The sequence below is a fragment of the Diplotaxodon limnothrissa genome, linkage group LG22 (genome assembly GCF_057381915.1).
Source record: "Diplotaxodon limnothrissa isolate DT_005_m linkage group LG22, D_limnothrissa_male_GT1.1, whole genome shotgun sequence".
Taxonomy (NCBI): domain Eukaryota; kingdom Metazoa; phylum Chordata; class Actinopteri; order Cichliformes; family Cichlidae; genus Diplotaxodon; species Diplotaxodon limnothrissa.
In genome coordinates, this window is record NC_140616.1 from 12,824,631 (window position 1) to 12,839,449 (window position 14,819).

Genomic DNA, 14,819 nt, shown 5'->3' on the forward strand with positions numbered 1-14,819 from the left:
ATACCACACCCCATTCACCCATTCACACACATTCATACAAACCCTTTTTTTCTATGGCTCAGTGCTTTCTCGCTAACATTCATGTTAATGAACACACCAGAGAGAAACCTGGGGTTTAGTATACTTTGTTTTTTTGTTTTTTTTTTTTGTTTTTTGGGTTTTTTTGTGTCCCGTTTGGATCTTTAGCCATCAGAAAGAAAAAAAAAACCAAACAAAAAAAACAAAACACCTGGGTCACCTGTATGGAGAAAAAAAACAGAAGAGAAAGCAAACAACAAAGAGCAACATAATAAAAAAAACAGCACCATCACAATAAACTAGCTAGCAGTAAATATCAGTAGATACTAAGTAATAAACGATATTGTGCAGCACGCAAGATAGACAGCGCACAATGTGCTTTGAGGCAGCAGCCAAGAAAGCTGTAGTCCGCGTCTGTGAATACCCGTGTGTACACCTGTGTGCATACCTGTGTGGATCAGCATGCTTGCATTCCAAAGGTTTCTCCATGTAACGATCTGCTAGGGAGTGTGGGGAGCCACAGCCCCGTCCTCCAGGGTATGAAGCAGGTATGGAGGAGATCAAAACTCCAGACATCCAGAGTCTAGTATACTTTGGCATGCAGACTGGAGTAGCCAGTTACTGAAACACCAACAGACCAAGTAGTGGATGACCTGCTCTACAGCAACCCCTATATACTGTGCATGACAGTCATCATGGCCTACGGCTGCAGGGGGTTCTAGTGAAAGACTAAGTTAATGTAGTTTGTTATCAATGCAAACAAAATCTGACTATATTTAGATTTTTTTGGTGGATATCTTAATTACAGTAATTACAGTTATAATTAATTATTTCATTGCAGGAACGTGTATGGTGGCTCTGAGGGGCCAAAGGGACTGCAACTTAAAACACCAGCAATAAGAAAAACGCTGCAAAAGCACACAAAACACAATGGAAATAGGAAAAAGGAAAACAGAAATAGGAAAAACAGAAATAGGAAGAAAAAACAGATTTCCAAAAGCACAAGGGAAGTGTTTCTGGGGAGACAATAACCCGACGGACCAGTTGCAGGAACCAAAATATGCTAAGAATTGCGCTGGGAGACACTTAAAAGAAGTGGAGGATCTATCGGCTTTGTGAGGAAAGAAAAGATGAGAGGTAAGTGTGTTAGCCTAACTATTAGCCTAAAAATACATCATCAGTATTATATGGATCATGATAAAACACACCTAGCACGTTTTGGGTTCCTACAACTGGTCTGTCGGGTTATTGTTTCCCCAGAAACACTTCCCTTGTGCTTTTGGAAATTTGTTTTTTCCTATTTGCCTCTCAGGGCCACCGTAAACATGAGTCATCGTTAATGTCAATCAAGGAACCCATGACTTCTTACTTCCCAAAAGGGCTGATTTACAAACAATCCACAGGTGTACTGAAGAAATGACTCCAGCCACCTGGTGGACAAGTGAGGACTGGCTTTATAGAAAAATATGCAGGAATAGTCAGGAGGTGGTAATGAGAGAGGAGCTGAAAATCTGTTGGAGACAAGATATCGAGGATATCAAACAGCCTAAGTTTCTTTTAAAACTCTGCAACTTTGTCTCATCTGACTACAGAAACAAAGGATAAAGGTACCAGTACGACTGACTAGCTTGGTTAAATTAAATTCTCCTGAATACATGAGAGATCATTTTTAGTATTTAAAAAAAAGAAATCTTCCCAGGAAAGCAGTGTTGCTGCAGATACAGATACTACACAGAGCCCTAAACTTTCAAGCTTACACACAACATTAGCTTGAGGACAAAGCGCACCATACCTCTTACATGCATGTGCGGTATATGGGTTTTCCTGTTATCTGATGTTTGTGGTATGGTGCACTTCACCACAATGTATGCAAAATGTCTGTGTATATCATACTGCATCTTAAATTTACTTCCTGCTTCAAAAACAGCGACAAATTAAACACGGCTCAGTGTGGCTCGATTTGATGCACATGCCCACTTTTTGGTTTGATTTGATATTTGACATCATCACCATGATAGTCGTGGTCAGGTCTACAGCAAACTTAATAACCCTAATCTGAACAAAGGTGTTGCCACATAACCATCTTTACTATCTTCCTATTGAGGGAAAATGCATGTTACATTTGCTTCAGTGATCATGACTTTAGTGTACTTGTGTTTTCTGATGCTCATACTTTCAGTGTAGTTCATATCGGATCATGTTTTTAATTATTCACATGATCAAATTCCATACTTACTTAAAGTGAGGCCCATGCCTGTATGTAAATAAAGTAAGTTAATATGAAAGGGTGTGGATGTAGCCGAGGGCCTCGCGGCTTCGAATCACAGAGACCTTATCGCCTCGTTTTCCTCCCATACGGTTCATGTTCAACCATTGCTCAGGCCCATATTGCATGATTGCACTGAAGGACCAGTATAATCAGTCATAATACTTTACAGATGTTATGGGTGTTTTTAAAGCCAATCCTACAGCCCCAGGCAGCCATATATGAAAGCCCATCTGTGCATGGATGTCAGTTATGTGTGTGTGCATATAAGTATGCATGTGTAGCTGCAACAAAGGCATGATAAGAGTGAAATATGATGAATTAAGGCCACATCCACAGCTCAGGATGTGTGATTTATAGTTCCTTGCTCTGACCTGTCATTGACTAATCACCTGAACAGAAAGCAGCAGGTGCAAACTGATTTTCTGAACAGTGATTTCACAGATGAGACGCTACGAATTGCCATGAAACACGGCCAAGAAACAACACTAAGCCAGCAATGGCATGTAAATATGACAGTCCACATCATATGAACAAGAGAAGGCACCCATTTAAATCCCTGTAAGATCTGCCAGCACCCTTCCTAATCCACCTTCTAACATCCCCCATTGTGTTCAACATCTAATATCAACCATGAACCGCTGCTAAATGAAGAGTGGTGGTATACCACAGCCAGGAATTTACATGGACCGCCCGCTCTTGTGAAATAGGAAATGAAACATACGGAGGCTTGGAAGCGCTGTCAGATTCTGGATATTCCTGTGGTCTGGGTTTTCAAGATCCTGTGGCCCGAGCCTTTAATTCCTAATGGTGTAGAAAGCCAAGCTCTGGTCACGACAGGAAATGCCTTCTAGGTGAAACATCCACCCAAAAAGCATTCGTTCAGAAGTGTCAAACGCAAAAGGTTTCCCTCTAAATTGGATTGGTGCACTAGTAAACAAAGTGCTTTGTCATCGTGACCATGCTCATTTGGTTAGAATCCAGCCAGCTGCAGAAGTATTTAAAGAGAAATTCATGTTCTGCCTTAGTTAAAATGAGCAACTTTTGTGCATTACAGACAAAACTGTACTTGACGCTTCTGTGGAAACCTATTTATACGAGTCAAATATAACAAACGACGGGAAACAGAGCATTTAAAAAAAAAGTGTGGGAGCCTGGGCTTATCCTGTTGATTTCAATGTGTGAAAAAAAAGATGTGAAATTTGTAAGGTGTGTAATTTCTAATTTCCACTTCCCTGACAGTTTTTACCAGATTCTACTGGCACTGTCTACCAGGACAAATCCACATCCCAATGCCCCAAAAACAAAAAACTAATGATTAACATTTTCAAATGTGAACACATCTACATGCATGCAGCAGGCATTTATATATATCGGAAATATGTGAACTGACAAGCGCTGGGGATCGGCAGCTTCAATTTATAGTAGAAATGGCTCAAGTGCAAAGATAATTACTGATGTGTATGTTTTGCTTGTAACAATTTTCAGAAAATATTCAGCATGAAAATACATCAATGCTGACAGCAGTTTTATGGTTTAATGGATTTGCCTAAACACACACAAATTGGCCGTTATGTGTTATTTCCATACTAAAAATTGAAGCAGAGATACTGCGATGACTTGGTAGGGTTGATCCTGTAAATTCGACTGTTTGTAAATGTTAGTGCGACGGCAGCGGATACGGTCGTGGGAGGCTGGAGCTAAGGAGTGTCATAAGAAGTAAATGCACATTCATACAGAGAGACACACTCATGGCACTCAGTGTGCACCGTTGAAGCAAATTAAGGAAGTCTTGGCAGCCTTTTAATGGTCTGTCACAGTCTAACAGGTTTAGAGTGCTTACAATGGACACAGGCACTAAGCCCGGCAGCTCGCACTTAATTGTTGAGAACCTGTGTGTGTGCGCATATGTGAGTGTGTGTACACTTTTAGAGATATTCTGCGCCTGTAACTAAAGTCAATGATTCTCATTACGAGGACAGATAAAATAACGCTTCATGCCTGTCAGTCTGACTGGTTCAATAAAATGACAATTCCAGCTGATACATTATGATGAATGTGGTGCCAATAAAAAAAGTGTTTCCAGCCACTGTTTGACTGTTATTGTAGAGACAGTGATCCTAAACCCGCGAACCTCATGCACAGTAACGTTCTCATTTATCTGAGTATAGGAAGCTAATTGTGTGTCTATTTTCCACGGAAAGGAATTCTGTTCTCTTAACAATTACAAACAAACCAACGGCAGACAAAGGCGAAGGCAAAGAAGAAGCCACGCAGGGCACAAACCCATAAGTGGATTGAGTTATTGACTCAAGCAGCCAATAATAAACAAAACATCAAGTGTCTCAATTTTCAAGTGCTGCCTGAAGAAATCAACATGGCAAATAAAACCATTTGTTTTTCTCTGTGTAGCCCATGCTCTATCAGCCAGCAAAATGGTCCACCAAGGACAAGGTGGGAGTGCCTAAAAACATCCCTTTAATGGCTGGAGATTCTGAGCTGTGTGACCTAGAATATGTTTGACAATCTTCTTTTAATTAGGCCTCGAAGACACGACTCATTCCAACTGCTGTCCCGAGAGCTAAATTAATTACTGAGACAAAGCCCATTCTAGCTCATGGCAAAGATGAATCATTGCAGTATTTGGGGAATGAGCAATGCGCTTCGTTCACGAGCTGATAAAAGAGGCTCGCAGTGTAAAGCTAATGCACTTCCTTACACATTGGCATCTGTTGCCTCTGCTATTAGGAAGTCCTAACTATTTTTCTCTTGGAAGGAACATTTCTTTGAAAAACATGCCATGAGGAAAAAAGCTTGGACTCCATGACAGCAGATCTGAATCCCTGCCTCACCTCCCCACTCACTCTTTTCAGCGTTACTTCACTTCCAGAGGTCTGATTACTGTGCTTCCTTTGTGGATCCACAAATAACTAATCTCAGCTCAGTTGCCTTTGTGCAGGCCCTGAGCCAGCAGTTGCACCCTCACCCTCTGCCAGAAATCAGGCCATTCATTCAGCTAAATGACAGTATCATCTGTCATCCAGTATAAATGGATGTTTGTGAGTTGCGGGTAATTAAGCTAATCACAACACAAAGAGTTGTGCCAGAGTTCAGCCCTCACAAAGACAGACAGTTGAAAAAGTGAGCTGGATGAATTTATAGCACACCTGCACCTAGTTTATACGTGAAAATGCAGAGAACCATTATTCTGCTGAAATCTCCATTGATGATGATATCGGATATCAAACACAAGGGTTCATGATCAAAGTTAAATGCTGGTCATGGTTGTTAAAAAGACACACCGGAGCAACATTTTGCAGATTCCTCTCGTTCCCTTTTTATCTTCCTTTCCGTCTATTCCACCCTTTTTGATTACCGCCTATTGTATCACAGTCTTGCAGTGTCTCCTTCTGTCTCTTCTCTGAATTTCTAGACCTTGTGAATCTGGATATGTGCCGGGAATCCCTGCTAGCCCGTTTGTATTGACTGAATCATTTGCCAGTTTGTGCTCGGCACATCTAATGAGGTAACAATCAGAGTTTACTGAGGCAACAACAGTGGATTAAATTGAAGGTTTCAAAGGGATGTCCAAGTTCTCAGATAAAGGAGTGATAACATACCCAAATGTATTCATTAGAGGGGGAAAAAATGGATCTTGTTATGTATACCTGATAAGAGCATTAGTACTGCAGGGCATAACATTTTAAAATGTGTTCCAACAGTTCTTAAAACAATTCCCAAGCTGTGGGGAGGAAAGCTGGTTTTGTCCTCTGCAGCACGTGTGTAGGTGTCTCTATCTATATGTTATGAAGAGAGATGAACTCTGCAGCAGTATATAGACGCAATGCGGGCTGACCCTTGAGTTCAGAATGCATCCCCAGTCTTTCCACATATATCTTGTCACAACACCAAAGGAGCAAAAGGCCTCAGTTTTTTTATTCCCTCCAACATATGCACTCATATCTGCATGAATTCAGTTTAACTTGGTTATAAGCACATTACATGGACACAGTCAACTCAAGTAGACCATGTTGGTAACTCAATTCCCCCCAGTTGTAAACAATTAAACAGTTAAACGGCAAATACAAGACCACAATCCCAAGAATGCCTTACATGTGAAATAATGAAACACTATCACAACCATGAATAATATCTGGACAGGATAAACTGAGGGGACAACAAAGCAATGTTGATGTGAGGCTCTTTGATCATAATATGATGTAAAGAAGAAACATACCATCAGAAATGAAACAGCTCACAGGTCACACAGTAAAAGGCGTTTATGTAAGGATAGAAGGTGACTAAAAACACATGCTCTTTTTCTGTTTTGTGTCAATCACACACAGAAAAAATAAAAGGAAAGCTTGCTTGCTATTTAAAAATCCAAGGATGTTGAGGTTGGCAGAAAGCATTACTTAGATTAGTTTTTACATAAAACATAGGGGGGGAAAAGTGCTTGTAAGAATGGGAGTGAATGAGGCAAATTGTATAAAGCACTTTGAGTGCCCAAGCACACTATAAGCACTATGTAAGAACCAGTCCGTTTAGCATTTACTTCAATCCCAGCTTTGATGGCAATTCAGTCTGCCCAATCATCACGCAGATATGCCTGATCACCTTTGTAGCAAACCTGATCAAAATAAGGATTAGGTGTTTTCAGCTGGAACAGCTAGTGGATCGGGGTTGGGAAATAACATCGTTATTCAACAGTAATTAGCAAAACAATGTTATGAACACATTAATTCACTCACACACGTTTCTTTCAAAGCTTCTTAAAACCCTGTAAACAAGATTCAAACCATATTCCTACTGTTTAAATATCAATTTTCCATCTACAGGTTTCTAGGCTTGATTGAAATGACTGTCAGCACTGACAATACATTTTATAAAACATTAAGAACCTCAAGTCCTTTGAGTCTCATACAGTAATGGAAGAAAAAAAAACAAATTTAGGAGCCTAACACTATGTTTCATTGTAGAGTTTTAAGTGTTTGTTTGCAAGCAGTCCAGTAGTTGTTGAAATATTTCAACCGGAACCAAAATATTGGACAGGCTGACCAACACTATCACAGAGAGCCTTCTATAATGGCTAAGCACACCATTGTTTTTCTTGTGACATTACCAATAAGTCTGATGTGTCACATGGCCCTCTTCCTATTGAAAAAACAAAAGTTGTATCCAAGATGGCCAACGTCTAAATGGCCACCATGGTCACCACCCATCTTGAGGAGTTCGCCTCCTCACATATACTAATGTGCCACAAACAGGACTTTAATATCACCATCCATTCCCATGTTATTACGGTGTATCCATATAAATGGCCCACCCTGTATAATCAAAATCAAGTGTTTCGGTGTCCAAGTTTATTATTAAAGTCTGCTTTAAACCACTAACCATCTCAGTAATTTCCCTGTAACTCCTTATGTGTAGTGTGAGAATGTCAAACAATACAATGGCAGAGGACACACACGCACACACGCACACACACACACGGCAAATCTGCAGTTTATGAAAGAACTTTGTATGCGTTAGTATTGCACAGTTGCTGGAAATAGGAGAATCCATCTATTTGACTCTCTTTTTAGTCACATCTTCTGACGTCTACGTGACTTTCTTTACTGTGTTTTGTCAGCCCGTGGTTCCCTGAGGGGTATTCACCATATTAAAAGTGGAAATGTATCTCCTTCCATTGTAATTACAAACCCACTGAAGGCAAAGCTTCTTGATCTCTGCTGGATCCTAACTTGCCTTTCTGTTTCCCCCCCTTTATTTACTCACCTCTCTTAGCCGGAAGGACAGACACACGCTAAGCTATCAGTTCTGTTTTCTTTCCTTTCTGTTGGGCATTCTTTGCATCTAATACGCCTGAAATTACAACAGCATTTGGAGGGGCAATAAAAAATTGACGGATTTACAGGGGAAACGAACTTTCAGAGGGGTATCGGTTTCAGTGTCTTCGAGATATACTGGATTTCAATTCCATATAAATATAGTATGTGTTGTCTATGAGAAGCTTAAAACACAAAGCAGACTCAAAAGCTGGAACCATTCTTTGGTTTACTGTAAGTGTCTGGATTAGCCATCTCTAGTCACTGTAAATCTTCCTTGAGGCCAAGTGTTGAGGCCAAAGCATGATAGTAGGGAAGAAATTACCTTCTGCAGGGAGAAAATGAAAACTGCCAAAAAGCAAACAAGTATCCCCACTGTCCCATGAAAACAGGGCAGTTAAAGCCAGCTAAACCTGCGATGGTTTGATCGCAGAGGGCCAAGATAAGGGCAGGAGTTTGATGATCCTGTGGTGATCAGCAACCAAGACAGGTTAGACGTGGAGTGTGAGAAGTATGGCTTAGCAACATCGTACAAAAACACATACAGAGCAATAGAGTGGAAAAGAAGAAGAATAAAAGAAAAAAGAAAAAGAAACGGTCTGTTGTGAATCTATCTTCTCAGTTTTTTAACAATAATAAAATCATGTGTGCCATTACTATGCATTTTCGGAAATTTGAAAATTTGTGGGGTTTTAAACAATGATGCAATTAAAAAAAAATCAACCCATTAGAAATTGATTGACACTTTTTTCTTCAGTCTACAAAGTGATAAACAGCCACCCAAATGATAAAAAAAAAAAAACCCAACAAAACCAAAAAACATAATATTTCTATTGTTTTTAAATCCTGTCCAATCTAAAGTTAATTTCACTACCAATGCCAAAATGTTACACTTTCTGGTGACCTACTGTATGCAAAACCCAGATTTCAGTCTCCTCACTCCCACAAAGCGAATTATCACTAATATACATGCACTGTATGTGAATGCAGAACATATAGGGCTACACACAGCAGAGAATGGAGTGTGCTGATAATAACTTCCTCCCTTTAAGGGAATACGGACACTAATCCTACAGATGGCTGTTGCCTGGGTGGATATCGAGCTTTGAAACGCTTCATGAAGATCAGCACTATTTTCCACTGAGGAAAACAATGACCATGCTCAGTCAGAGGAGGACAAAAGTGGCTTTATGATAGCTCTTTTTTAAATTGTTTGTTGCATAAAAAGAACTAAGACACTCATGGGTCCTGTGTGTGCAGATGTTGATGACTGTGCCTGATATCTCTGGTGGGATGTGGCAGCAGGACAAGAAAGGACCGTAATGCTCCCAAAAACTTATGACAACTGATCGAGCGGCGCCGCATCTACAATAACAGAATCAGCATTTATGTCTGTTGTGGAATGTTCTCTGTTGTTCTTCAACAGTATTGTGCAAATGCTGGAACCAAAAACAGAGCTCTTATTTGCCTCAGGTAGCAGAAGTGGTCTAATTGACAACAGCGGCAGAGATGGTGTTTGTTAGTGATGGCGACGATTTTGTACTGCAAGCAAAAGCAGGACTTCTGTATTGAAATGAAGCGTACACACACAAAGAACAGTTAGGGCTCTTAAAGAACAACCGTTTTCCACCTTTCTAAAAAGTATGAATGTGTCCTTTAGTGTGTAAGAAATAACATAAAAGGAATGCTGGATCCGGCAGCTGATGTACAGTGATGATTATCATATCTAAATCCAATCCAATTTCTTTACACGGAGGCGCTTCAGGGGAGTCTCAACATGCAGGCAAGTAGGCAGCAGGGAATTCGCGTGGTGCATATGTAAGATGAGAGAATACCAGAGTGTTGTAATGGAAAAAAGAGAAAATGAGAGAAAGATTTGGTGTGAAGCCTTGTAAAATACATTTATTACAGGAAGAAATACAGAGAGGGGGGAAAAAAAGCTGCCAAATCTTTGTTTCCAGCTCTGTGACTGTGACAGCAACATGACGATAATAAAATTCCTCAATTTGGCTTGTGCCTTAGTTCCAGTCACACCCCAAACGTTACATTAGAAAGGCAGATAGCACAAATAAAGTCAAATCAGACGGATTGCAGAACAGCAATTAATTCCAAGGATAATGACAAGGGAAGCCATCCAGAAGTGTCTCTACCTCAATTAGTCTCTCATTGCACTGCCGATGCAGAGGATGGATGAAAGAAAAACAAATTAAGTTGCAGAGAAGTGAGAAGGAGAGAGAGGGTCAAAGCTGCGTGCGTAAGAGCTTCCCTGATGGTAACTGCAACCAATCGACTCCAAAGCGAGAGAGAGACAAGAAGAGCATTCTTGGTATTCAAAGAAATTATTGCAACACAGCAGCTAGAAATGACAGAGAGGTGCAGACACAGAGGAAATTTACTGTACTCACAGCCGTATGCGCTGGGCAGTAAGCGTAGCTAGTGTGCGTGGACTGAGGGTGGTGTTGCGCATGTTGTTGTTGGTGAGATATATAATGCTGCAGACTTGCACGGGTGAAAGAAGGCCCGCTCCAGGCCCCTTGACCACCACTGCTACCACTGGTCCAATTGGAGCCAAGACTTGGACCCATGGCTGCTGACTTACTGCCGTGGAAACCTCTCACTGCTGCACTGGGCTGGAAGGACGGCTGGATAGAAACAACAGAGAGAAAGAAAAGAAGTTTGTTTTGGATAGAGAGTGAGAGAGAAAAAAAGAAACTAAGCGAGTGCAATGATGAACATTGGCATCCAAAACATCACAATCAAAAATGCTGGCGAGCAGTGACTGCCCAACTGCTCGCTCACTGACCTGTATCAAAAGAAAAGCAGGATGTGGCGTCGATCTAAAGACTTCATGCCAAAACATCAAGATTGTTCTCTCACTTTCTTTTCACGCAACTCCCTCTTGCCCCCACCCAACACCAGATGTTGTGAAACTTCCTACTGTCACGGTCGAGATGTGTTCTTGCTGGAAAAGCGCTGATTGGTTTGATAAGATGCTTGGATTACAGGCTCGCAACAAAGCTTCCCAGTATGCCATTAAGTATTGGGTATCAACAGGGTCCAGGAAACACAGGGCTGAATCTGCTGACAGTCTGGCTTATGCAGCTCTGAGATGGGTTACCTCGGCTGTTATGGCCAGTGGAGCACAGAAGAAATACAGGACACACAGGGCACAGAGAGCACACATGCCGATCCATGGCATTTTAACAAGACCTAGGGCAAATACTGCAGGTATCTGCAAACTCTTCTAATTCAGAGTTCACTCCCTCACGTAAAACATCTAAAATATGATGCAATCTTAAGACCATCTGCCACGAATTTAATTTGCATGTGCAAATTGTGTGCAGAGCAAACCACCTTGAATGAAGCACAGCTGTACATCACTAGTGAACATTAATAGTCCCCTTTAGCCCCTGTTGGATTTTCACTGAGGTCAGAGGCCACCCCACACAGGGGTTACTGGAGCAGAGTGATGGCAGCTGTGCTTAGAAAGCTTTCCAGTTCTGTATTCTTCATCACTAAAGAACTGGAGGGGGAAAATGTAAGCCAAAGTTCAGTCTAATTCATACAATACATACAATGACAGGTTTAGGGTTCATGTTAATAAAAAACAGGAGGAATCTGTTCCCCCCCTCAAAGCAGAATAGATGCATTTATACAGCACTACATGGTGGAAAATGAGGCCCAATGGTGTCATAAAACCGTAAGCGCTGGGAAAAAACAGAAATATGCGAAGCACAATTTTGAATCACCAGGTTTCAACCCATGTAAAAATGGAAACTACAGCTGGAAAACAAAAAACAAAAAATAAATAAAGCATCCTCCCCCTTTTAACAAACATATGAAACGCACCGAGATGTTCTTTTCTCTCAGGGCTTAAATAAAAGGCTTAGTCACAGGGTCAGAATTTGAAACTGTGTGTGTGGGCAGGATATAGTGTACCAACAACAAATAAGCATTTCGAGCTGGATCTCGCTGATGGAAGTTATTGGGTGCTATAGAGACATTAACACAATGTTATACTGCTACTGTAAAAGCCAGAGGGGAAGGACGGCCCCCAGTATGGTCCATTAAGCTGCGTGGCCATAGACGCTACTTTAACACAAGCATTCGCCAGTTCATGGCGTTTAAGTGCTGCCCCAAGTCGTGCAACAACCTCCGCTGGTCTAATGAATGAGGACCATTCAGGCAATGAGGAGGCATTTAGGACTAAAGCATCTATGCAGAGATGTTCTGTTACAGACTCTTTTTCAACGAATTTTAAACATGTTTAATACATTTAAAGGCGATTTGGATGATTCCCTCTTTATATGATAGGGCAGGGCTGTGTTTTACACGAGCCCGAGATCCAAGGGTCCTGACATTCTTGACTAGAATACAGCATTGGTCCCCAGACTGAGATTCATGTCACAGATTTTCAGCGGCTTGTCAGAGAGCTACAGTCTGCCCATATTTCAGCATTTTATAAAAGTGTCTGGTTACAGGTACTTTTCCACTTTTAAGGAGGAGGCTTTTACATATTTGGCAAACAGATGTGTATATACTGTCTGCTGGCTTACACATTTCTTTGTGCTAGCTTATGCATTTCTTTGAAACTCAATTGTAATGGTTTCACTGTAAATCTAACCATCCTGAGTAAGGATAATGCAGGAAGCTGCAGTGGATCCACACAGAGACTACTCACACGAGAGTCAAGACTGGCAGGCAGCTACTCCAGCCAGCTATCATCTATAATACATTTACACTTGTCAGCCTTTGTGTGCAACTTTTAATAAGTCTCTTTCCACAAGGGTCATGTAAAAATCTCTCAGGACTTGCGTAATCAATGCTGGATCATCAAAACAAAATATATGATTAATTGATTTTTATCAGTTATTTATGAATGCTAGCTCTAATTCATATTCTTATCATGTGATTGAACAGCTTTAACCTAAATGTGAACACGGGTGGTTTTAGGGAGTAAAAAATGTTGGAGCTGCTGAATATGATTCAACCCAGTCTTTCGGCAAAATACCTAATAGCTATGAAGGTCCACAAGGCAAAACATATGACTTTTTTACAATAAAAGCTCATCCCCACACACATATTGTTTGTATAATGTGATATTACAGAAAGTTCAGAAAAAGATCAAATGAAGAGAATATTAAAATGTTAACTATGTTTGCTTTTCTTGGGACATTTTATGCTGTTTTGTCATACTTTGTGAAAAGGTCATCTGAAATTACCTATTAATGGAGGTAACTTGGTGCTGCCCCACAGAACATCCACATATTAATGTCTCATCCAGCGTGTAGGCTTTAAATCATAATACATTAATACATGCTACTAATGGAGGGATGTGCATTATTTTTTGATGCAAGATACTGACATGGTTTAAGTGAAAAGAAAAACTAACTACTTCAGCAAGCCAGGGAATAATCAGCACCATTTATTACTGAAAATTCAAGTAATGCAAAATAATGCTTTTCTTTCAGCTGTGAACAAGTGAGTGAGTGTTGCGGATCCATTAAAACGTAGAGAAGAACCAGAGCGCAGCACCTCTCCTGAGTCCATGTTTCTCTGGTTAAGTGATTTTCCCCATTCTCTTCTCTCTTCCTGGTGATATGGGCATGGTTAGATGCATCAGGGGACAGACCTTTTTGAATTACAGAACTCTTCTCTCTCTTGTCTGTCTTTATTTAATGTGTAATACTGTTAGGTGTTATGGGAAAACCGCTATTTAACTCAGTTGGCACAAAAAGAGTAGCTTTTCTTATTAATTTCATTTTAATTTTCTATTTTTACTTTCTCAGCTCAGTTGTCATTAAATAAATTATACTCACCAGCCACTTAATTATTTTCAACAGCTCATTAACACAGTTACCCAATTAGCCTATCACATGGCAGTATTCAAGTGTATTTAGACATGTGAACACTAGTCAAGACAACCTGGCGAAATTCAAAATGAGCATCGGAATTAAGAAGAAAGGTGATTTAAGTGAATTTGAATGTGCCATGGTTATTCATGCAAGACAGGCTGATCTGACTATTTCAGAAAATGCTGATCTACTGGGATTTTTCCACACAACCATCTGCAGGGTTTACAGAGAACGAACCAAATAAGAGAAAACATCCAGTGTCCAAGCGTCAGTTCTCTAAATGAAAATGCCTCGTGATGCTAGAGGTTAGAGAAGAATGGCCAGACTGCTTTGAGCTGATAAGAAGGCAAAAATAACACACTCGTTACAACTGAGGTATGCAGAAGAGCATCTCTTCTTAGCAGAAGACCGTACCAGGAGCAACTTCTGTCATCTTAGAACACAAACCTGATGCAACACAAAGGCTGCAGTATAGTTTAGAAAAATGTTGCTAGCTCTAATGAAAATAAAATGCACAGAGTGTGTACTTAAATTGAAAAATGTACTCCAGTATAAGAAATATATAAATCTAACCTGGTTTTGGTTGTAATGGCCACTAAGTATTGGAGAAGGAAGCAGCATTTTATTTTAGCCTATTTTATAACTCGTGAACTAAAAAGAAGAAAGACGGACATTGTTTCCTCTGGAATCAACCCTCTGTGACCTACGACTATTATGAAACGTCCACTCTAAGGACAGTCATACAGAGCGACTCCTTGTATACTGGAAATATTTCCAAATCTATGTCACAACAGAAGAAAGAATAAAGGGGAAGTTGTTGAGGAAGTAATCAGTGTCCTATTACCAAGACAT

The 14,819-nt window shown here is 40.4% G+C and overlaps 1 protein-coding gene across 2 annotated transcripts in view; it reads right to left on the bottom strand.

Moving 5' to 3' along the window:
* The window catches only part of LOC146609535 (RNA-binding motif, single-stranded-interacting protein 3-like), a 301,239-nt gene that overhangs the window by 217,364 nt on the left and 69,056 nt on the right, over positions 1-14,819 (bottom strand). For both annotated transcript variants that reach the window (XM_085345750.1, XM_085345749.1), the window contains exon 3: positions 10,518-10,754. In XM_085345750.1, the coding sequence (XP_085201876.1) occupies positions 10,518-10,754 (237 nt within the window). The remainder of the gene's footprint in view (positions 1-10,517; positions 10,755-14,819) is intronic.